This window comes from Falco peregrinus, chromosome 5 (assembly GCF_023634155.1).
Source record: "Falco peregrinus isolate bFalPer1 chromosome 5, bFalPer1.pri, whole genome shotgun sequence".
Lineage (NCBI taxonomy): Eukaryota > Metazoa > Chordata > Aves > Falconiformes > Falconidae > Falco > Falco peregrinus.
In genome coordinates, this window is record NC_073725.1 from 15315019 (window position 1) to 15340530 (window position 25512).

General features: G+C 40.3%; 1 protein-coding gene across 1 annotated transcript in view; it reads left to right on the forward strand.

The window, feature by feature from the left end:
• The window catches only part of NEK11 (NIMA related kinase 11), an 83916-nt gene that overhangs the window by 28510 nt on the left and 29894 nt on the right, over nt 1-25512 (forward strand). The window contains 11 exon segments of the mRNA XM_055803698.1: nt 3314-3328; nt 3526-3554; nt 3556-3574; nt 4050-4176; nt 12133-12193; nt 12195-12248; nt 12250-12284; nt 12368-12446; nt 12959-13044; nt 21561-21874; nt 24667-24791. Coding sequence (XP_055659673.1) covers nt 3314-3328; nt 3526-3554; nt 3556-3574; nt 4050-4176; nt 12133-12193; nt 12195-12248; nt 12250-12284; nt 12368-12446; nt 12959-13044; nt 21561-21874; nt 24667-24791 — 944 coding nt within the window.

The following is a 25512-nucleotide window of genomic DNA, read 5'->3' on the forward strand; positions in this document are numbered from 1 at the left end:
TCTTTTGGTTGTCCTTCTTGCACAGCTTTAGTTGAACTTCTGCACTTTTTGAAAACTCTTATGCAGGAAACTTATTTTAACAGGACATTTTTTGCTGCCTCAGGTTATTTGGGTTTGGGGTTTTTTTTGTTTTGTTTTCCTGTGATTATAGGTAAAACACAGGAAAATCTAATCTGTATGCTTCATTAATCCCAAAGGGGGCATGAATATCTTGTGGCCATTATCCTGTCTAGTGGCTATTTTGCATAATTGGAAGATTTTTTTTTTATTTTAAACTTGAAAGCTAAATTATCTAGAATTAAATAGATTCAGTGTTCATCTGTCATTGATGGAACCTGAGAAAGAAGTACAGGACAGGCAGTGTAGTTCAGCAGTCTTACCTAGATGAAGACCGTTAGCACAAAACTATCATCTAGTGCAGGGGTCCTCAAACTACGGCCTGCGGGCCGGATATGGCCCCCCAGGGTCCTCAATACGGCCCCCGGTATTTACAGAACCCACTTACCCACCCCCCACCCCCCGCACCAGGGGTTGGGGGGGGAAACCAAGCAGCCGCAGATGACTGCCTGCCACTTCATCTGCGCACCGGCCCCCTGTTTAAAAAGTTTGAGGACCCTGATCTAGTGTCTCTGACTTGTAACCAGAATTCATATCAATGCACAAAATTGATCCCACAGCAATCAGGCAATGAGGCCGTTGATTCATTTAACCTCATTTTGAATCAAGCTGACCTTTTTTGATCATTTGGTCTGTAAAAAATGGATTGACCATTATCTATCACTTTACTAATCTTTATGGACAATATGCTAACACAGGTATGCAAAGAAAACTGTTGCTTTCAGTCTATGGAACAGAAGGCTTCACCCAAGTACTTTATCTGGATTTCATGTTGTCTTCCATAGTACAGGATTCAGACTTGCTCAGAACCTCTTACTTCTCTAAATAGTTCTTCAGATAGGGGAAAGAGACATTAATTGCTGGATATTTCACAGTGGTAAACTACTTCAGCTTCAATCAGCTTCATTTGCTGGTACGTTGCAGACGAAGCTTTATTCAAGGAGGCTGCCCACTGCTCAGTGCTTTGTGCTGCTTTTTTATGACTATGAGACAGCAAGCAGGTACTCTAGAACATAGGTAATGGGTATCTTTATAGCCCAAATTCAAAACTATCCCTAAGTGTTAATTTCTACCCAAAATGTCAATAACCACTTCACTGACTGTCAAATTAGAGTAAGTTTTGCTGGAGCCCAGTTAATTCATGTTACCTTTATAGGTCTCTCTTGCTACGTTAAAAAGTCACGCTCTTTCTAAAACGGGATTTACAGTGCAGGCTCAATATTTCTTACCAGAATTAAAATAGTTGTTTCAGTTAAGGTTTCAGCTTGTAACTTGTTTATCTTCTGATATATCCTGGCAGAATAAGGCGGTTTGCATTGAAGAGACATCATTGTGGGAAGTTCCAAAGAATCATCCCAAGTTTTTCTTAGTCATATTAATATGTAAAAGTATCTTATAATTACTGGTAATGCAAATAATGGGCATAACATTTTCATCAATATGTTGCAAGCTTATTGGCATTACATTCCAATTCAAACTAATGTGAGTTTCAAAACATCTTCTCTTCATCTCTTTTTCAAATAATATGCTACTGAAAGCTTTCTGGATAGTTTTTACAATTCAAGGTACCTGTTACTCAAATCACAGATATCCAGGATAATTTTAGGTTCAAAGAGTCCATGGTTATATTTCTACAAAGTAGTAGTAGTAGTAGTAGTAATAATAATAATAATGGTTAAAACCCACCAGTGCTCAACAATAGGCAAGAAAAATCTAACTTGGTAAAGTCCTTTTAAAGGCTCTGTGTGATGAATGGTAGGGAAAGGCTTTATGGATCTAAACTAACAGAGCAAGATTTATGTAAAACTGTGTATATATAGTTTTATGAAATAATAATGAATATCACTTTCGCTTAATTTCCTTACTGAGGTAATGTATGATGAGTGTACATGTATTGCTCCAGAAAGTTGCCAAGTAGAGCACAAATTATTTATAAGCATCAGTGGAGGCACACTGAATAAAACTCATTTTTCCCAATGTGCAAACCTTTCTCTACAAGCATTACATTCAGGACAAAAACTGGAGAGAGAGCCATAAGAAGCATAAAGAACTCTTTTCTTTGTCCCATAAAAATAGAAATGTTTCCTTTTCATACTCAGTGTATGTGCATACTAAAAGGTCTTCTATTGTTCACGGTTTTTTTTCCCCATTTGTGAACTGAGTATATTGAATTTAATGATTTTTTTCTTTTCTTGCAAAAATTGTTTTCAAATGAGTTGTGGACTAAATTGCTTATTTAAATTTTGCTGTAGAAGATGTATTTCCTAGTTGGAAACTAGGATTAATATGGCAACTGGTTTAGAGATCATATCTCAATGCGTAAGACTAACATTTTGATAAAATTTGAGGTAATACTTGAGGTTTGCTCAAAAAAAAATTAAAATAGATTTGTTTTTCCTGCTCACATATCAAGAATCTTAGAGTGTCAGTTGCTTTACCTGTTCTAAATGGCTGAACAACTACTGTATTTGTATTAGCAAATTCAGCTTCTGTAGCCGGTCCATACCAAATGCTATTCTAAGCTCCTCCTGAGCAGACCTGATGACTGTGTGTTATCAAGCTATTTTACAGACATCTTTTTCCATCAAAGACTGAAACAACATCAGAAGTGGATGAGTTCTAGTTTAGCTGAGGTTGTAGGGAACCCTTTTGGAAATGTTATTAACAAGAATTAATTGAGAACGTGTTTTGTACACTGTAAAGATATTTTATTTTCCTCAGGAGCTAGAGGAATACTGGCACACATTGAGATTTCAAGAAATGGAGAAGATGCTGTCTGTCCTCATGTGCTGTGTAGTTTATGATGTTGTTTCAGTCTTTGATAGAAAAACGAGTCTGTAAAAGCTGGTTATTCTTTTTCTTCTCCTTTTGATCTCTGTCCTTGTAAAGTTCTTTTATTTTTGACACAGTTGCTGTAAAAATTTGAACTACTAGCCTAGTCTATTATACATATTTGTTTTTCATTTTCTCTGAAGGAGAGTTCCCTGAGCTTTGAGAATCTCTTATTGCTGTTTTTCTCACCCCTTATTCTACCGTGAGGCATCTCATTCTCCTGGCAGAAACTACGAAAATAATTATTTTAAGAAAAGTCAGATAAGAAGACTTGCCTTTGTTCCTTCCTCTGCTCATGTTAAGTCTGTATCTGTATTCTCAAGCTGGGATCCCTGGGTGCATTTTTATTATCCTGGCTGCTTAGGCATCCTGCATGTGGGTGTATGTGAATGCACCTCTGTGTAGCTCCCTAATGCCATCATCTGTGAATTGTCATTTACAGGGTTGGAGTATAGCAGTGGTGGGCTGGCCTTCCTAACAAGGAATGAACTTAAATACTTCTTGTTATGTGACCATGAATGCTTTAAGTTGCATGAGGTTGAATTTCCTTTTATATTCCATGCGGATACTTAACAGATTTGAAAGCCAAGAATATATTTTTGAATAAATGATCTGCTTAAAATTGGTGAGATTTCCATACTTCCTAAAGATAATTTTAGTATGATAGAACAGTGTGGCAGATGTTTGTCTGTAAAGGGTTTTAAATAAAGTCATATCTGGTAGCATTTTGATTTGTGACAGTTGGACACAGGAACAGTGCCTCCCAGAGAGGCAGGGAGATCTCCGGCCTTGAAGGTGCTCCAAGCTTGGCTGGACCCGAGCAGCCTGATATAACTTTGAAGTAGGCTTTGCTTTGAGGCGGGGGTTTGAATCAAATGACCTTGTGAGGCCTCTTCAAACCTACATCATTCTATAGTTCTATGTTTGTATGGTGTTTTTATTTTGAAGAACTACAGAAAATTGTTTTTCCATATTTTAAAATACTGGCAGTTTTTTTTGACATACAGTCATTGTATCATGTCTAACAATAAACACAAAGAGTTTATATGAATGGATATAGGTTTATTTGAATGGATTATTGTTTCTGTTGTTACTTTTAGGGGACTTTGGAGTTTCTCGTCTTTTGATGGGTTCATGTGATCTGGCAACTACGTTTACTGGGACACCATACTACATGAGTCCAGAAGCACTGAAGCACCAGGGATATAACACAAAATCTGATATTTGGTGAGTAGTCAGCATGCTGTTTCGGTTGAATTAGGCATTTCTTTTCTAGGTCAGTATTTGGTGTTACTTAGGAACTACTTTTTTTTTTTTTCTCCTCCTTTTGAAAATGGCTCTCTATGTAGGGTGCTCACACCAATACTATTCCAGGACATTTATATCACAAGTTGCAATTTGAAGGTTTTCTTTTTGTGTTAAGAAGTGTGTCGTTTGCTATTGTTCTGGCTTGTCTGAGACTTTGAAGAGTGTAAGATTCAGGTCTGGTCTCTGCTGTGACAGAGGATGATTGTAGACCAAGTTCAGGTTTTGCTAGGAAGGGGAAAATCTTTATCTTTCTTATATTGAGACGAATGGAAAGAAGCAACTTTCTGTGAAACTTCCAAGTGGACAAGTAAAGAAGGATTCCAGGCTGGGAGGCAAGCAGAAGGACCTTAGGAACTGAACATTGGCAAATGCAAAAAGGAAGAAGGTACTTGGAAGGGGAGCTGAAAATGAGAATAACTAATTAAGTGTTAGGACAGAAGCGAAAAGGCGAAAAGGTAGAAAGACAAGTGTCAGTTCTGCACTTAGATCACAGAAATTACTGAGATGAAGACTTCTGAGGTGGTGGTTAGAAAATCAGGTTGAGATGCTGAGATATGTTGAAAAACTTAAGGAAGCCTTTAGGTGTGCAGCTATTCTTGCAAGCTAAGATGAAGAATGATTTTTTTGGAATCGAGAAAATATCTAGCTTGTGTGTCCTAAAACATCTCGTGCTTTAAGATGATAGAACTAATGTGTTTTTTAATTCTGTCATAGTATTTTTATATAAAATCTGCTTTCTTTTTTAAGAGGTGTTTTTTCTGTAGGTATGCATAACTGAAGGTTCTTTTTTAATGAATATTTCAAATCAGGAAATTTCCTTCATAAAACATTTGGCCACTGGAATGTAGTTTGTTAACTTGATAATTTGTAACTTCTGTTCAGTTTTCCTTTTTCAAAATATACTTGTGACTGCAGGATATAACTCTAAAAGTTGAGAACAGTCACCTGTACTTCCAACTGGTGGCAACCATTCTTCACAGTAATGTGTTTAATCCAGTGAATGGATATGTCAGGAATCTCATCTCATGGTCTATATAGCTGAACCGAGATGGATTTGCTGTCAGAGTCTTTCTGTTCATCTGTATCGAAACAAATATCCGTTATTACATGTAGTCAATAAAAATATATTGAGAGAAGATTTCAGAAGATGTCAAAACAAGTGAATAGACAGGAAAACTTGCCTTTTGTGCTCTTCTACTGTAAAAGAGTAGGTATTTTTGTTGCAGTTGAAATAGAATGTAAAATAATACTGAAGTTCTATTTGTGGTTACAAGTGTCAGTCCATATAAGTCACTGAAGCTGTACAGAGTAAATGAAAGAAGAGTTTAGTCCAGTATTTTTATAGATGATGTGTTGATCACTCTTTTAAAATTTACAAAATAGCTCACCCCCCCAACACACTAGCTCTTAGCTTTCTGCTATACTTCATGTATTTTGTAATCCTTCCACAGCAGTACCAAGGGCATTCATCTGAGGGTGGAACAACCTTCAGTAGGAGCTTCTTGGCCACCACTGTAGGGGCACTAAGGAGGAGGTGTGCCTCGACTCAGTAGACTCCCAGCCCACAAAACCCTTCTCTTTCCGAGCCAAGAAACTCTCTTTTGATCAGGACTTGTCAGCTGCCACAACTCATATGTTTGAAATTTTTGTAATGTCATCTCTTCATTTAATCTTTTAATAATGATTCTGTTTGATTATATTTTTTTTCTCACTTGCACCTCTAGCAGGGGCCAAGAGAGGAGAGGTCCCTGAGCGCCCAGGGGAGTCAACCCTGGAGGCTCCAGGTCAGATTAAATCCTTGTGCTGCTTTGCAGGAAGTTCAGTTTGCTCGTAAAGAAATTGTCCAGGTCTGGTTTAATGACGTAAAGAAATTGTTCAGAAATTGTAAACATAAAGAAATTGTTCATGTTTACCTGAAATTATGTTCTTCCTTCAGACTTCTTGTTCTGATCTCTAGCAGGACTCAAAATACGGCATATCAAAATTCTGAATTACAATTGTTCCCATATTAAATGTAAGAAAATGTAAACAGTTTGTGCTATCTCACTACATTATCATGGACCTCTCACCGTTTAGTCCAGTTAAGCATTGTTCATTTTTATGCTGCGTTAATGATGTACTCTATAAAGAGACATTGTGCTTTTCAGGTTCGCTGCAGCTGGCTCTTCAGAACTGGCTTGAATATTCACAGTGCAGCAGCTGGTGCAAGGAGTATTGTCCTTTATAACCCAAGGTCAACAGATAGGAAAAAGCCTCGTGTTTTACAGTTTTTACCTACTGAAGAAGTGCTGCAATTAGGCTCAGAGAAGCTGCAGTGTTTATGTTTGTCCTCAGTTAAAATTTTAGGGCTGGAGTTCTTTGCTGTTGCATGTTTTATGCCAAATCCTAATTCACAGGAGGCAAATTAAAATTGGCACACGTTTTCCTTGCCATCCCTGAGCCTGGACTGGCCAGGCAGTAAGTGAAAGCCTTTGCAGATGGCACAGTCTGGAGTTTCCCCCTCTGCAGGAGAGGAGCTTCCTCGGGGAGCTGGTCTCAATTCAGCAGCTCAGCGACCCCTCTGCCCTTCGGTGCTTCCCCGTAACGAGCCAGCAGAGGAAGAGTCAGCGCAGCGCCCGCAGCCAGGTGAGACAGTGACTAGCTCCAGAGGCCAGGCCAGGCCGGGGATTAGCCGCTGCGGTGTGTGCGTACATTTGGCAGCTGGGGCTCCGCTGTACAGGAGCACGGTGTGAGCCAGAGGCACAGCAGAGGGAGCCGCGTGAAATAGCCAGTAGCCTGGTGGCTAAGATGGTCCCCAGTGGTGCAAGGGACCAAAGTCAGTGTTTCTGGTCTGAATCAGATGAAGCAGAGACCTTGGTCTGAGCCTCTGATGTCCAGGACAAGCAGCAGGGTTGTTTTCAAAGCCCTCCAGGCAAAAGTTTCATCAAACCTCTGTGGCCGACAAAGCCTCCAAACTTCTTGTTCAGCCTAAGCTGATGTTCCAGTGATGTGCTCTTTCCCTGGAAAATGCCTGACCATCTCTGTTCTTACAGGGACACAACAAGCAGGGCTCATCCCCTGTGGTTAACCACATGTGCTAGGTGCTTTGGCCTTAGGCCGGTTGAGCTTATCAGTTCTTTTGTTTTATAAGGAATGTGTTGGTTTTATTTTGTTATTTGGGAGGGCTTTTTAAAAACTGTTGTTGGTAAGAAATAGTGGGTGAGAATCCACTCAGATTGTGTCAGCGTCATCCAGCTAAAACTGTCACAGAATTAGGGCACAACAGGTCTGCCAGCACTGACAAATGCAGATGGGGTCCCATCAGCAATGTTATCAGGAAAGCAATTAGAGATCCGAGGGGATTACATGAACGTCTTCCCAAGAAAGTAACAATTTTAATCTGTTTGCTTTCATTGCAGTCCGTACAGTGACTAAGGGTTCCCACTCCAGCCCGAAAGATGTGGTTTTCCTGACATGAGGCTGAGAAGACTGGGTTGTCCTCTGACTCCCAGAACTATTTGAAAGAAATGAGTGTCTTTCTTCCCACAGGAGAAGAAAGTGAAACAAAGCAGGTATCTAGTGCATTCAGGGACAGGGTGACGATGCATTAATGCATTAGTTGAGCACTTGCACTTTTTTCTCACATATTTGAGCTTTCCTAAACGACAGTGAGAGTAGGAGGGATACCTTTTTATACTTTCCAGTATCTTTATGCAACCTAGAAAGCTTAGACTTACCAAGGAGGTTGATGATGACAACTGCACATGGTCCTAAAGCTAAAGGGGAGTTGTAGCTTCCCCAGAGATGCCTTTTGTTCCAGGAGACTGGGGTTTCCCTTGGCACAAGGGTTCCTAACCTGTTTAGGTCCTGCTTTCTTCACACTGGGGACTGAGCATCACTCTTTCCCACCCCAGCTGAAACGATCTCCCTGTTCAGCTTGTGAGCAACGTTACCAAGATTTGCCTGCCGCTAGTGGTTAGCCTGTACTGCACCCACAGATTTTTGCAGGTTTTCTATGAGAGCTGGGAGTTGCTCAGATGTAGACGTAAATCTGTAGTTGCTGGGAGTCTGCCAAGGATCGGTATAAGTCTTTGAGTGCGAATATTGAGCACCCGTCTGTGTGGTGGTATTTTGTTTCTGAGTGGATGAGATAAAGTGTATGCAAACAGTTATCAGCAATAGCATTTTGTTTTTCTTTTCAAAGCTACGAGCATATAAGGTTAACTCCATCCAGGGGCTTTTCCAAGGATCTGTGCATTTTTTATTATATTTATATTGTTTAGATATTTTTATTTAATATAAATATTTGTATATTTATATAAATATTAAATATTTTATTATATTTATATTAAATATAAATTATCTCAATGGCAGAAATTATAACAGAAATCATTTAGTTGAAAAACAATGCTTTTTTTCACTTAAAGACTTAGCAAATTCTTTGAGAGGTACAAATAACTTCCTTTGTGTCTTCCAGAGACAAAGCAATATCACGGTCACATGTAAATCCATTGTACTCTATTGCCTTTCATCAAGTACTGTCAGATTTTGGCAGATGGTTTGTCTGTAGAGTTTGGGTAAACTGGGCTCCCTACACCACAGAACTTGGGACTTTCATTTTAATTGTGCTTGCTTGTCTGTGCTTTTCCCCTGGTTTAATATTTTGTTTAATATTAACAATCCAAAAATGGATAATTTTTTTTCCTGCTAAATTTTATGTAGAAGTAAAAGCAGTGAAGACCTGAAAAGCAGTGTCCGAGTGTCATGATGATTAGATTATCTCAGGTTGGGAGGGATCCATAAGCATGATCAAGTCCAACTCCCAGCTCCTCACACGACTGCCTAAAACTACATCATATGACTAAGAGCGTCACATTTATCATGCTTCATAGCAGCTTCCTTTTGTACATGGTAATAGACCTTGCGTCCACCCTCTATTTCCCAGCCACAGCACTGACAGTGTTCAGGTAGGTGTAAAGTTGATGCTGAGGTGATGGGGATCGGAAAGACAGCAGCGTGGGTTTCTCATTTTCTAATTTAAGGGAATGAAAGTATTTACAGAGGTTTGGGAGCATCCCTCCTCAGCAATAAGGCCTCGTACACCATCTGGAGCTAGTATCACTGCTGATGAGTATGTGAGGAAATTAAATTCAGAAACATATTCCTCATACACTTTGGAGTCAGCAAATTCTTAAGACCTCCTGGTATGATCAGGCTGAGAGATACAAGCCACAAAGGTATGTGCATTTACATTATCTGGCTTGTGGAGCTTAATTTAAAAGCTTGGAACTTACAGCCTTTGAAGAACTATATCATTTGGAAGGATCTACAAAAGATCTGAAGATATTAAATGGATGGCAACACTTATATGAACAATTAGAAGTTTTAGAATTTAGAAAATTAGAAACTAAAACTTCTCTTGAGAAGGAGAAGTTAGAGGTCTGTCAGTTGATATTGTAGAGAAGCCTGCCTGTCCAGATGCTCCATTTTATGATGTGATTGAGCGTAAGTAGCTCCAACGTGAAGTGATCATACATCAATTTTGCTGAAATGAAGTGCTGTTTAGGACCTTATATATATGTGTGTGTGTGTATGCACATATAATATTTGTATATATTTATAAATATATATATATTTTAAACATGATGCTCTTAGTCATATGATTTAGTTTTAGGCAGTCGTGTGAGGAGCAGGGAGTTGGACTTGATGATGCTTATGGATCCCTCCCAACTTCAGGTAATCTATGATTCTATGTGCACACATACTACCATCATGACTCTCAGACACTACTTTTTCAGGTCTTCACTCTTCTACATAAAATTTAGCAGAATATAGGGAGCCATCAAACCAAATGTGCTGGATGGATAGTTTAATGAGCATTTTAGTATTTTATAACACTGGTAGTTATACAAGATAAGATTAGAAAAGTAATTAAATTGTATGTTTGGGTCATGTGCAGATTGCTTATGGCAGGGGTCCTCAAACTTTTTAACCAGGGGGCCGGCACGTGGATGAAGTGGCAGGCAGTCATCTGCGGCTGCTTGGTTTCCCCCCCCAGCCCCCAGCTGGGGGGTGTCTTTAAATACCGGGGGCCGGATTGCGGACCCTGGGGGGCCGTATCCAGCCTGTGGGCGTGGTTTGACGACATCTGGCTTATGCGAATCAGGAAGCAATTTTCTCTCGTCCCTTACAAGATACTTAGACTGGAATGGTAGGAGCACAACTGAGAAATGCAGTTTTGAGGCAAAAGCTTGGTGGTAACTTCCTCAGACAACTGCAGCTCAGCAGCTATCCTGGGAAGAAACAGCTTTGCTCTGGGACCCAGGGCAGCATTTCTCATCTTAGGAGGTATTTATTTAATTTCAAAGAATTGTATCCTGCAGTAAAAACTTTATTCTTTTCCCCTCATTTTTCTTTTATTTTTTTTCATGGGACAGATGGGATTTTCCCCGGGGAGCCTGTTCATGGCCCTGGCTCAGCAGAATGCCCTGGGTATTCTTTTCATCTTTCTCCAAAGCCTCAGGTGTAGTCAAACTAGATGAATAAATGGGCTTCCCTGATGTGGCAAATCCTGTCCTCCTTAATGGCTCATTAAGCAATTTCTAGCTGCCAGAATCAAGCAGCCTCCAAAACCAACTGATTCTGCAAAAAGCAGTTACAGTGCACTCTGTCAGGTTGGGATTTTCCTTCCTTTTTTCTTCCTTCTGGCTGGTTTCCATTTTTGTTTGATGTTTTCAGATGCCATGTGTGCAGGGTTTTTTTGGCTGTTGTTTTTAAGTATTTTCTCACGTAATTATCTTGCTTCAGAGTTTGAACGTACATCATAAATATAGATCACAATCAAATACGACATTAAGAGTAAAGTGGCTCTGATATTTAATTTGGTTACTTAGACAAGTCTCACCCTGTAGCTGGCTCTTACAGGCATTTTCTGTGACCTTGAGTGTGACCTTGTCACTCATCAGTGCCTCAGTTCTTCTAACTGCAAACTGAAGGTAATGCTGAGCATCCTTCAAAGCCTGGAAAGCTCAACGCCCATATTTTTTTTAAAAATGTTTGTCAGATAGAACCTAGCTGAAGTGCAAATTGTTGTGAATAGTCATTACATAAATTATTGTGAGAATGTTTAATTTAAAATGTTCAACTTGATGATCTTTTATGATCTCCATTAGGACCAGTGAATAAAGCCTGGTAAATAAGGTGATGGTAAACCAGAGGCCCAATTAAAATTGTAATCATTCATCCTGGTTTTTAATGATTTAAAGCTGACACCAGTTCTTAGCTAGGTCTCCAGGACTACATGTTCAGATTTCTTCTTCTCCAAATAAAATTTGTTTTTATATGTTGCGATATGATGCTCTCATCTCAAAGTTGATATTTGAGTAGTACAAACTGATTTCAAAATCTGTTTTGAGTATGTGGCCAAATTAGTGAAATCACAGCAGAAGACACTTCTGTTATTTGAAACTGGCATTATTTAATTTGAACTCAAATTTTAGCCTCAGTTTGTTGTCAGATACTGATTTGCAAAACAATTTAAAGCTATGTCAAAACACCACAAAACTATTTTCTCAGTTAAGTCATTCTTAATGAGTAACCACTTAAAGCAGTTCATGTAATAGTTGGTAGTTCATGTAATAGGGTTTTGCTTTATTTTTTTATATATATATATACACACATGCAGAATTTAAGTTTGTGTCAGCACTTACAGAAATTGATGATTTCTCATCATTACAAATTTGTGATCTGAGTAAAAAAGTATTTCAGATGGAAAGGATAGCATGATAATGAACTACCCTGTTCCCAGAAGAGAAGGGCATAAAATTGTGATGTTACTTACGGCAATGTCACTTACAAAAATATTATTTATATGTCCCTATTATTTTATTCTTCAAGGTCCCTGGGATGCATTTTGTATGAGATGTGCTGTATGAACCATGCATTTACTGGACACAGTTTTTTTGTCTGTTGTGTTAAAAATTGTAGAAGGTGATACACCCTCTCTTCCTGATAAGATATCCAAGCCAACTGAATGCTGTGCTGCGCAGGTATGTTATTTTCTTATTTAGCAGGATTTTTAAGTTAATTTGGGAAATAGCTTAATTGTGACTTTTGGGTTTTAATGTTTCAGCATGTTAAATAAGAATGCTTCATTGAGACCAGCAGCAGCAGAGATCATAAAAGTCCCTTATATCGATGAGCAACTAAAGGTATATGAGAAAAAGAGATAGCTGTACACTTACTATTTGAGTATGTACTTTGCAAAAGCAGAATGGAGGCAAAGACAATGTGTTGAGGAAAAATAATTAATAGCAGTTCATGGGAGCATTAATCCAGGGGACTTTCAGAGCTAAATTCCAAATATGACTGAAGTACCGAGGCAGTGAGAAATGAAGCCCTTGTTGCTTTTATGCTGAATGTATATCCCCTTTTTGAGCAGTAATTAATTAATGGACATTTATGTGTAACAAGTGCAGATCATTCAGGCCTGGGTACATATTATCTCTAAACTGTCCTGCTTAGTAGTGTTTCTAAAGAAAAACAGTGCATCTTGCTTTTTCAGTCCCTGCTTTGGTGTATGTAATATCTGGCTTTCTAAGAAGTTGAGGAAAGAAACTGCTTAAGTCAAGTTTTACATTAGGACTCTATCGCGTCATAGCTGAAGAGTCGAGATCACTTTAGCCTCAAGTGTTGATACCACTTCTATTTTATTTCCTTGCAGAACATGCAGTACAAGTTCACAAACATGACTGTGAAAGACAAGGCAGAAAACTGGCAGAAAGAAGGTGCTCCCATGTTTGATGCTGTGTAAGTAGTTTTAAGTGTTATGATTATGGGCAACAGTATATGAATTTACACTGTTGCCAAATAATATGATGTTATTAATCTCATAGTGCTTTATAGTTAGAGAGACCCATTCCACTGAAATACAGAAGAGCAACCACATTAGTGAGACACACGGTTAAGATTTAGGGGGGATAAAAAGGATTTACAGATGAAATATTTTTATTATATAACTGTAAACTGCACGTGCATGTGGTGATATAGGCATATGTTAATTTAGTACCAATTGGTATGTAAATTATGACCTTTGTCTTTACGTTTTAAAGGTTTAGATCATCATCTTATGTCATGATCATTTATAGTGCTGCTGTTTGTGTCCCTATTGAAGGTGAAAGCCATGCTTCCTAAATGAGACCAAACTAAAACCATATACACTTAAACTAATATTCAGCTAATATGTCCATAGGGTACTATTATATTTGTCTTGTGAGTATAGTGAGAAATTAAGGCTAGCGATGTTTCTTGGCTCTTACGTCAGTACTGCCTTTGGAATATGCATGAACCCGTAATCTTATTATTACTTTCACTGTGTTTACGAGAATGTCAGCTGTCTGTGCTGGTAAGTAAATGTCTGTGGTGGTAAGTAAAATGCCAAATAATTTTTGCAATCCCAGATCTAAAGAGGTAGGTAAAATGAAATAAAAATACCTGCAAAATGTATTTTTTTATTTTGAGAGCAGAAAAGTGGAGGAGAAAGTGAATTTCCCACATCTGTAATAAAGCAATACTCTAGTCTAAGTTGCTTGTTATGGTGTCTTCCTCAATCATTGCTACTTTATGAATTTTTTTCTCATGAGGAATTATATTTGCCATGTATAGTTGAGTCTAGTTTCTGCTAGTAAAGGCCTTTTAATAGCTTACTATATTCCAATCCCATGCAAGTCATAACTTCAAATATTTAAAAGTAAGCATAAAGCTGTACAAGTTCAGTTGCAACTTGGATGAAAAATGGCTTTTTTTTCCTCAGGAGATTCTTATAATTTAAATCAGAGTTTTTTACCAGGGACAAGAAATATGTCTACATTATTCATACTTGAGGAGTTCCATTCCTATGAATAATTGCATTCTTCTTGTCTTTGTCCTTAATCTTCCATATTTCACACTAATATTCATAGCTTTACACTATTTCCCTCGATAGTCAACATTTGAAAAGCATAATGAAAACAACTCATTTATTAAAATCCTGATTTCAAAATGATAGTCCAGGAGTGTTACAAGTTGTATGGTTACAAAACATAGTAATTTGAAATTAATACTTGGTACGTATAGTAAAATACGTAGTTACTGTAGGATATGAGATAAAAGTCTGAGATCAATATTAGTCTGGTCAGAAAGACAGTCCATTATCAGAAAAAGGATATTAATCTCAGAGTTTGATAATGGACGAAAGACAAGACTAATATTGATCTCAGACTTTTAGAGATGGTCTATGGAGACCATTTTACCAGTGAGTTGTCTTTATTGATAAGGACCAGAAATTCAAGAGAAATTAAAGGAAAAATTTACACAGACGTGGGTACGACTAGGTTTGCTTTGATCACAACTCAGAGCAGGGCCACCATCAGTGAGTGGCAGAGAACAGTTCATCTATACATGCCAAATCATTAGTCAATGTCCAAATGTCCACACTCTGACTCTTTCTGAAAAGCTTGACTACTTTTTCATCTATGTTGTATATAGCACTTCATATTCTTTAGTGTTTAGTATTTGAGGACAGTATAAAAGGTTAAGCACAGTTTAAAAGAGTTTCTGTCTGCTTCTCTCATTGTTATAAAGACCATGGCATCAAGGTATTACTCACTCCTGCACTAGAGAGATAATTCAGGAAATGTTTTTCATATGTGTAAAATTAAAGCTACTTCCTTCTAACTCAGCATCTCATGGGAAGAAGGCGTGTTCACCTCCGTTGCTGCTCACAGGTCACTCAAACTTTGGAAACTCAGACCTCCTGACATGTAATCTTTCTGTACATACATCCACCTAGATTATCTTCCTTCTCTCTGAGATTTTTTTCGACAGCTTTACAAACCTGACCACATTTTATACTGCAGTTTCCATACTGCAGTTAACTACAAGGGACAAATCTTGCTTTCTTGATAGTAGGTTTCATTTCAACATCAAATTTTGAATTCTTACCATGGCCTGTAAGTTCAGACATGCAGGGTTGACTTGTCTCATTTCCACTTGGTTCATCATGTCTTATGGACACATAATCTCCTGTAGCGACTGGCTAAGACTGAATTGGGGGTTTTGAAGCCTGCTCGTCAGATTCCTTAGTTGAATTAAAGCAGCATGGAGACACAGGTACAGTTAGAGCTTTCAGCAGGAGCACAATACAACAGATGCTGGGACTTGTATTAGGCAAATACTAAAAAAAAAATAAATCCTTTTTTTTGGTAAATTATCAGTAGTGAGAGATTTAGTGTTTTTCCAGACACAAGGGGAAATCTAGTAACTAAAGGTAGAAGACAAGGCAAGATCTCATTATTTCTCTGATGCTTTCACTGACTGTTTCCAAACTGACAGTGCTACAACCGAACAGGCCTATCTTCTGTTGCAGATAGCTTAAAAGTAAAGGGACAGCTTATGCTGGGAGTCATTCCAAGACTTCATTCTTACTAAAAAGCCAGTTGAAACGTTAATATTCTTAATTAATCAAGTGAAAAGAACCACAGCCATGCCAACTTAGTGTTTAAAGGACTGCAGTTCTAAACATCTTGAAATTGAATGTATTTTGAGCAGATTTAGATTTAAGAGTGACTTAATACAAGAAAATTGTGCAATCAACAGAGTTTGTCGAACCATATATATACTTACCCTCACCATAGAGCCACAGGTTCAGCTAGGCCGTCCCAGGCTTTGATGCACTTCCCAATTATTAGTTTCAGAACAGGCCTGTGCCTCTAGTGCTAAAGAAAGCATGCAGGGAAACAAACGTGTTGTACACCGAATGTGCGTAAATGAGGCCTACCACAACCAGCCCATACTTACATGTAGGACATCGGCATTCAGCTGCTGAAAATTACAGGACCTGATTTCTTGCATTCCTTTGATATTTTCTTGGTATTTTTCTTCTGCCAGCTTTCTGGAAACACAGAATACTTGTGTTTAGGATGTGGTATCAGGGAGTGCACAAAAGGATCTTCTACAAAATGTGGAAAATCAAATTCCATAATTAGACTCCCATGGTACCAAATGCTCATCATGCCTTCTACTCAGTGCGAGGTTAGTTTTGGTGAACTCACAGAGATTCCAGGCCTTATTTCCAAACACTATTACATTTTTCTTTCACAACTTCATAATATAATTGAGAAATAGTAAATTATTAGTCCCAGTCTCATTTGTTTCTTCCAAAAGATCTGAAATACTTTGGACTTTATTCCACCACGTAAGTGCAGGGACTTTTCCGCTGAAGGCAGATGTGCCACATTTTGTGGGCTGTGAACGCCTCACCCTAGGGTTTTATTTCACTCTATAAAAATCATAAATCATAAAGCCTTTATAACATTTTGTTTCATTTTGATGCATGTTTTGATTAAGGTGCATTTTAATTAAGAGATTTGCCAATAGAAATTTATAGCTCAGATTATAGTCTTATCAAGTGGTCAAAGAGGGTAATGGATATGTTATCAAGGCTTTATGATTTATGATTTTTATTGAGTGAAACATAATAGAAGGGGAGATTTGGAGGAAGAATTAAGTACTGTTTCTGAGTGGAACAGCTGTAGGGCTATGTGTCTGTTATGCATGGATTCTTTTTCTAAATTAATAAGATTCTGCTGTTTTCACACCACACTTGAAGTTTTCCCCATAACCCTGTTGTGGCCAAAGCAAATTAGCAAGCAATTCAGTAAGGGCTAGCACAGAAAAACATTGCAAGGTGACATAAAGTCTGAATTGATGGCCTCAGAAACTCTGCAGCTACATATATATACTTGTGAATCAATAGTAATTGCAGTTGAGCAAAAACACTCTGTAAAAATCACATCCTAGTGTTACTTGTGCCAGCTTGCAATGCCCATATCCAAATGCTATGAACAAAAAGCTAAAGGCCTTGATTTCCTTTTGGAAAACATGTTTGATGAGCATTTATGTCTGCCTGATACTTACTTTTGTAAGCATTTGATACTGGAGATGGTACGTAAATTTATTGTCATTTTAAAAAACAAAAAATTCTCCCCGAATTGAAACCACTGTATAAAAGGTATTAAATTTACATCTCCTCTCCATGGTGTTTTCAATAATATGGCAGGCCAATTTTTGTACTTATATGGAGATTAGGAAATAATATTAATAGGGTAGTTCTAGGTTGCTTTTCATTTTTTCTTTGCTTTGTTGCATTTTAGTGTTTTCTTTCATGGGCTTTTTTTTCCCAGCAACAAAATTAAATATGTTTATTTTGTAATAAAAAGGCAACAATATTAATCTTCAAACCTTGTTGTCGGTCATGCATCTTGAAAATATATTAATCCCTGAGTTGTTTATAGCCAGATGACTTTGGCTGAAAGTGATTGCAACTAAACCCAGTGCCTTCTCAGACTGGAGTTCTACTTTCAGCAATGCAGATCTGGAGACGGATGGGAAGGGAACATAGTAATGGAAACTGGAAGAGCTGCTTGAGTGTAGCATCTGGCTTAAGTAGTCCCATACACAAAACCACAGTTACCAACTCTCCCCCCACCAGGGTGAGGCGTTCACAGCCCACAAAATGTGGCACATCTGCCTTCAGCAGAAAAGTCCCAGCACTTACGTGGTGGAATAAAGTCCAAAGTATTTCAGATCTTTTGGAAGAAACAAATAAGACTGGGACTAATAATTTACTATTTCTCAATTATACTATGAAGTTGTGAAAGAAAAATGTAATAGTGTTTGGAAATAAGGCCTGGAATCTCTGTGAGTTCACCAAAACTAACCTCGCACTGAGTAGAAGGCATGATGAGCATTTGGTACCATGGGAGTCTAATTATGGAATTTGATTTTCCACATTTTGTAGAAGATCCTTTTGTGCACTCCCTGATACCACATCCTAAACACAAGTATTCTGTGTTTCCAGAAAGCTGGCAGAAGAAAAATATCAAGAAAATATCAAAGGAATGCAAGAAAAATCAGGTCCCGTAATTTTCAGCAGCTGAATGCCGATGTCCTACATGTAAGTATGGGCTGGTTGTGGTAGGCCTCATTTACGCACATTCGGTGTACAACACGTTTGTTTCCCTGCATGCTTTCTTTAGCACTAGAGGCACAGGCCTGTTCTGAAACTAATAATTGGGAAGTGCATCAAAGCCTGGGACGGCCTAGCTGAACCTGTGGCTCTATGGTGAGGGTAAGTATATATATGGTTCGACAAACTCTGTTGATTGCACAATTTTCTTGTATTAAGTCACTCTTAAATCTAAATCTGCTCAAAATACATTCAATTTCAAGATGTTTAGAACTGCAGTCCTTTAAACACTAAGTTGGCATGGCTGTGGTTCTTTTCACTTGATTAATTAAGAATATTAACGTTTCAACTGGCTTTTTAGTAAGAATGAAGTCTTGGAATGACTCCCAGCATAAGCTGTCCCCTTACTTTTAAGCTATCTGCAACAGAAGATAGGCCTGTTCGGTTGTAGCACTGTCAGTTTGGAAACAGTCAGTGAAAGCATCAGAGAAATAATGAGATCTTGCCTTGTCTTCTACCTTTAGTTACTAGATTTCCCCTTGTGTCTGGAAAAACACTAAATCTCTCACTACTGATAATTTACAAAAATTATCTTGAAATTTACTTGAAAATAGACTCAGTTCCAGCTCTTGATTTTTCAATAGAATTTGGTTCTTGATCAATGGGCTAATACCAAAGAACAAGAACTAGAAGCAAGGCTGTAAGAAATGGTTTTATAAAGTTGTCTTACATGTTCATAGACTACAAAAACCAGACCAAGAAGCTCCCTAGTTACAACAACTAAAGACTGTTGAGGAAGGTAAGGAAAGGCAGGAGAGTGTTTATGAATGCCAAGGAGGCTCAGCAGCAGCCTATACTATTACTTCAGGACAGACTAAAATATCCTCTCAGGCATGGGAAAGGCTGGTGGGAACAACTAGGGAACAACTCCAATCCCAAACAGGTGGGGAGGCAAATTCTTTGGCTCATAAGCTGCAGTCCTCCTTAAAAAAACTTTGCTACACAAACAGGAAAGAGCCCTCAGCCAGCTTAGAGGATTGAAAGACCAGGCCCTTAAAGCGTTAGGGAGAGGAATAGAAAATAAAACACCTTATACTCTGCTTTCACTGAGGTTTAACTTTTTCCCAACTTTCAGTAAGTGTAATACCCTGTTCTTAAAATGTACTTATTAAACATTAACTTGAATGCTTTTCATTTATCTAACTACACTGACTAGGTTTTTCCAAACTTTCAGTAAGTGTAATACCCTATGTTTTTAAAATGAACTGATTAAACAAGGCAGTGTAGTTAGAGAAATGAAAATCACTATAGAGAGCCATCCTTGTTCACAGACATTTGTGTGCAAGTAAAAGCCTGGTGCAGTCTTTATTTACATCAGTTTAACCCTGAATCTAAAGTGCGGTGTAAAGCTGTATTGTTCTGTAAGGTGGACAGCTTAGAATAAAAACGACTGTCTTTCCAAGGAAGATAAAACACAAAGTATCTGCTACAGAATCTAGTATATAGTATTTTTTTGTACATACACAATCTTGGTGCACTTGATTAATTCCTTCCTAAATTCACACAGTGGGTTTGTAGATTTTAGCATAATGGTTTGGAAGCAGCGAAGAGACTTCCCAAGTAAGTTTTAAGAAGACTTTGCCAGAACTGTAGTCATTGGCCAAGGTGAGTTTTTTCAGGTACACTCTATTTATCAATGCCAAATTAAATCAGCATTAAAAAAAAGGAACTACAGTTAATATCAATGCCCCGTTGCATCTCCGGGGGATCATTCGGCTCGCCATTGTGCCCGCTCGGCCCCGCCCGCCCCTCGACGCTGTCGCCGGGGGGTCGTTCGGTTCGCCGTTTTGCTACTCGACACCGGCCCGCCAGTGATTCTGGCACTCACCCCACGGAGTTATGTGAGAGCCAACCTTATTCACACATGCTTTGTGTGCAGAAGTAAATGCGTGTGCATCTTTTTTATTCTAACAGCTGTGTGCACTAACTAACACTAACACTAACTAACACTAACACAAGTGCACAGTGCTGTTATTTCAATGTAAATGCATACGCATTTTCTTTCGCACACTAAAGTTGGCGCTCAGACAACGCTGTGGGGTAAGTGCCAGAATCACTGGCGGGCCGGTGTCGAGTAGCAAAACGGCGAACCGAACGACCCCCCGGCGACAGCGTCGAGGGGCGGGCGGGGCCGAGCGGGCACAATGGCGAGCCGAATGACACCCCCCCCTAACGGCGCCGGCCGGCCGGGCGGCTGCCGAGGGTCTGAAGGACGAGCCGAACGACCCGCCCCGCAACCGCGCCGCAGGACGGCCGGGTGCCGAACGGGCGGAAGGACGAGCGGAACGACCGCGCCTCCCGGCGGGCGGGTGCCGGGGGCAGAAGGGAGGGCAGAAGGGCGAACCGAAGGACCCCCCGGGCCGCCCGTCCACCCGGTGGGTGGGTGCCGAGGGGGCAGAAGGGCGAGCTGGTACGACCCCCCGGCGACCGCGACGAGGGGCGGGCAGGTGCCGAGCGGGCAGAATGGCGAAGCGAATGAAACACCACCACCACGACGGTGCAGAAGGGAGAGCCGAATGACACCACCCCCTCCCCGCTAACGGTGCCGCCCGACGGGCGGGTGCCGAGGGATCAGAAGGGCGAGTCGAACGACCCGCCCGGCAACCGCGCCGCGGAGCAGACGGGCGCCGAGCCTGCGGAACGGCGAGCGGAACGACCGCGCCGCCCGGCGGGCGGCTGCAGAGGGGCAGAAGGGCGAGCCGAACGACCCCCCGGGCCGCCCGTCCACTCGGTGGGCGGGTGCCGAGCGGGCGGAATGGCGAGCCTTAACGACCCCCCTGCGACCGCGCCGCGGGGCGGGCGGGTGCCGAGGGGCTAGAACGGCGAGCCGGTCCGGCCGGCGGCAATCGGCGAGCTCGTTATCGCCGGCTGCACCGATAGGCGGGCGTTTGCCGTGAAGGTAGAACGGCGAGCGGAACGACCGCCCCGTGACCGCTTTGTGGCCGGATACGCCGGTAATGATGGTTCGGAGTCGACACACGGGTCGCTGCTATATTACGGACTGCTACTTGTAAACAAAGTATCGCTGAAAAAGGATGGCTCTCACTTCACAATTGGGTAGCTATCGGAGTAATTTGCGGCCCGTTGCCGAAAAGGCATCACTGGGAGCCCACCGACCGCCTAGTGTTACTTCGGAGCTTGAGCAATCGCCTGCTCCTATAGTATGAACCGCGATAGCCCCGGGCCCGTCAGAGTCTTAAGAGGGGAGACTCCACCTACGGGGAGTAGCGCTAATGGCAGGGGCTCTTACTATGACGTAACCAGAGGTAGCGGTTAAGGATGACGCCTTCGGCAGCATCGATGGGGATAACATGTCTTCCCCTCGGGCCGGAAATGCTGCCATATTTTTCTGGCCCCGTGTAGACGTGGCCGCTCTTTTCGCAGAACGCTCCGGCAGCGGCCTGTCGGGCTCCCGGGCTCTCGCCGAAGGTCGTCCCGGGCTCCCGGAGCCGCGTAGACGGAATCGGCAAGACGCGAGTAACGATTTATTATTACTGGGTTTCGTTTCTCTTTTTTTTTTCTGTTCCTGTCTCAGTAGTGTCAGCAGTACTACAGCATCCATAGTGCACCGCGGTAAGCATGAGGCGATCGGTAACAGCTCAGTAACCGGTTAGACCTACACGGTCTCCTCATGAAAAAGACGCGTGTACAGAATTTAATTCTACGTTATTAACGGTGACGGAATTACTGCTTTCGTAGGCATTGCTCTACTCTAATACGAATGTAAGAGTAATAATTAAGCCGGTGCTAATCAATACCCAATGAAGAGTAACTTAAAGGACGCTGAACGAGCAATGTGTTTGTTATCTGACACGTACTCTCTTATGGAGGTCACTGTTGCTGCTTAAGCATTTAGTTAATGAACACGAAATTGCAATTAAATTGAGTTAAATAAATAAAAAAAACTTAAATAATTTTCCAATAATTTATTTTAAAAATCGACCAAAAGAGCCCCACGCGGCGCCTCAAAAAGCGAACGCTCCGTATGAAGGCCAGGTCTACCATGGCATCACGGCAGCGTGGGGCGGCCAGGTGTACTCGGTAGTATGGAGCCATCAGGGCGGCCAGGTCTGCCCGACGGTTCGGGCAAGGGAGACCACGTCTACCCCACGGTCTGAAGGGCCTTCCCACTCCAAAGCGAATTTTGCCCCCCACCTTCGAAATTACCATTCTCAGTTTCGGGTCCTGAGTGGAATGTGCTTTATCTTGGATACCCTATCCCTGCTGCTACTTACTCACAACCTTTCCAATTCTTTCTACATACCCTCCTGTCTAAACCGCTTTTATTACCATTTCCCCTGAAGACTGAGCTGACCCATGCAGTCGTCGAGCCTTGCACACTAGGAATTAACCCTGTGCATCTAGCAGTACTGAGACCTCCATCCCTAGTGTCACCGAAAATCGGGAATCAAACTCCTTAACACCAGTGTAGTATTAAGAAGCAGGCATTGCTTGCTGTGACGCCAGATATGCTGGGAATTGCTTCACTAAATATGCATCCACAACTGTTTCACGGGGATCAGTTTTATGTTACATCACTATATGTATTGATTACATGTCCAGTAATCAGCTGCATATATACGAGTCTTCTCAGGGCCTCCATTAGTATGACCGTGACCCTTTTTATGCCTGCGCAGGTGGTTGCCCCAATGATCTGGTAGTTGTTAACGTCCTGTTTACTTCTCTTCATCCCATTGTTTGCCCCATCACCCCCTGAGTTCTTACATGTAGTCCCTACTTGGCAAACCCCTTGACAAACCACAGAACTGGCTTGGCCTGTTTTTTCTGCTGCAGACCCTTTCTTACCACTTAACACATTCATTAACTAAGGTAAATATGTCCATAGAGGGTTAGCAGCTTCCTCCCCCCCCCCAAGTTCTCTTTCTTTATGCCTTAAAGATTAGAATTTTTCTTCCTGCCCAAGCTCCAATGTCTTTGTAATTTATTTTATTTTTATTCCTCTGTTTAAATCTTTTTTTGGTTTTTTAGCCACATGAAACAAGTAAAAAAGAAATCTACTAAACATTTTTATGTCGTATTGGTTGAATTTGATTTTCTTCAATGCAGTAATATGTAAAGTAAGTCGGTTTATATTTCTTTGAATGGCAGATTTAGTTGAGGAGAATGATGGAAATCATCAGCTAAAGTTAGGACTATGGTGATTTTTTACAGTTGAATATTAAGCATTTTTTTATCTTCAATAGTATTTCTTGCAGTAGTACCATGCAAGGATGGATACCAAACTTTTTTTTTAAAAGAAACTGCTAGTGTGAAAAACATTGTTTCTGGGCTTGGATGTAACTTTCCTTGATGAGTCAGTGAGGGACTGCCCAAAGTCAAAGCATGGGAGTTAGCTCTTCTGGACTCTCTCTCTTTGTGAGCGCTTAGGGCATCCCATCATGGGATGGCTGGTGAGCTGGGCTCCCTTGTCTTCTGACCCTGTCTCATGCTGGTGAGCCACGTCTCCCATGGGCGACTCTATGCCTTGCAGCTTTCTCTCTAGGAAAGTGGGGAATCTACTTTTTATCCAAAGAGTCATCACAGTCCAGCCTCTGCTTAGAATTCAACACATGCTTAAGTGCAGTTGCTGAGAAAGGACAGCTCCCCAAAGCAATCAGGCCTCAAGCCATCTCACAAAATCCTTACTTGTGGAGTCTGGGATACTAAAGGACTTCATCCAGAGCAGAATGGCTGGGTTGTTTTCCATGCTGTGAGGAATATGCTGATTGTACTTCATAGGCTCGTTGGCTTATAGTAAATTGAGAGAACATGATACCCAAGTATGCATAGCTTGACTTTACACCAGTTTCTTTTATTTTGTTATGGTTGTGCTTCAGGAAAATTTGGAAGAAGATAAGAGATTTTATTTCTTGTATATTTTAAACATGTGCCTGCTTATTTTTTTATTACTATTTTATATTAATAAAATAATAATTATTATTTTCCATTTTAGCTTAACAGTGGTATTCAGCACAGGTTATGTGTGTTAGAGAAAACCAAAGTGGGGCATAATGTCAGCTCACAAAAGCTGGATTCAGTTCAGTGCTGACCCTGCTTTGATGATCCCATGAGGTCCCTTCCAGCCTGAATTATACTATGGTTCAGTGATTTAAGCCCAAAGTCAATATAGATCCTTTCAGGTCATTAATTTACGGATGTTGAGGAACTGACCTTTTGCCAGAGAAAGCTTTAACACTGCTTATCATGTCATCGAATATGAACATTTTAACCTTAGAACCTATCCCATGATTTCAGTTAGGGAATGTATTGCTAGTAACATACCATGGGTGCTATAAAATCCATTTTGTCTTTAAAAATAATTTATTTTTTGTGTCTACATGCTATAAACTCATAACTGCTTTTAGAGATCCCTGAAGACCCAGAAATTGCAGAAGAATATTATAATGATGAGTTTGAATCCTGTTCAGAAGGCAGTGAAGAGGAGGAGGATGCAGAATCATCACAGACTGTCTCTAAGACAAATCACCAGGTATATATGACTTTTGGGAAAACAGTAGACACTTGATGCTCATTTTCCATGGGAAAATTAAGCTCCTTCCAAGATTTTTGTACTACTGACATTACTGAAATTTATTTTTGTTAAGAATGTGTGTGTATATCAGTACCATTAATTAATTATATGTGTATGTATATGTAATTCTTCTGAGATGTTGATGAGAGAGCTTTTTGCATTCCTTCAAGATTAAGGATATGAATACCATGAACACCTTAAGGTAGATCGTTGTCAGTAAAATGCCTTGTGACTGTAAAACACTCAGAGTGGGGTTCTCTCCTCTTGTTAGCTATGAGTAAATTAAGTTAAAGCTGAAAATATACTTCAAGCATAAGATCGAAGTTCCAGCTCTAATTCCCAAGCAGAGATAGGCACCTTTAGTTGCCACTTTTTCCTGCCTATATTAGACGTTTTCTAGGACAGTGTGTTGAACTATGAGCCTAAACAACTGCAAGACTTGACCAGCAAATCTGTAGATTTTCCCAAGAAACTCAGAAAGTGTCACTGAAGAGAAAACTTATTATTGAAAGTCTTAAAGTAGCTTTATCAGATGCTGCTGCTGCTACAAAAAAGTCTTGGGGATTCCAGTGAGAAGAAATTTGAAGATTATTGGAAAAGGCACCTAATCTAGATCTGATCAGAATGAGCTGAGGTGAATCTTGTCCGCAGTGACCAAGTCTCAGTGAAATCAATGAAC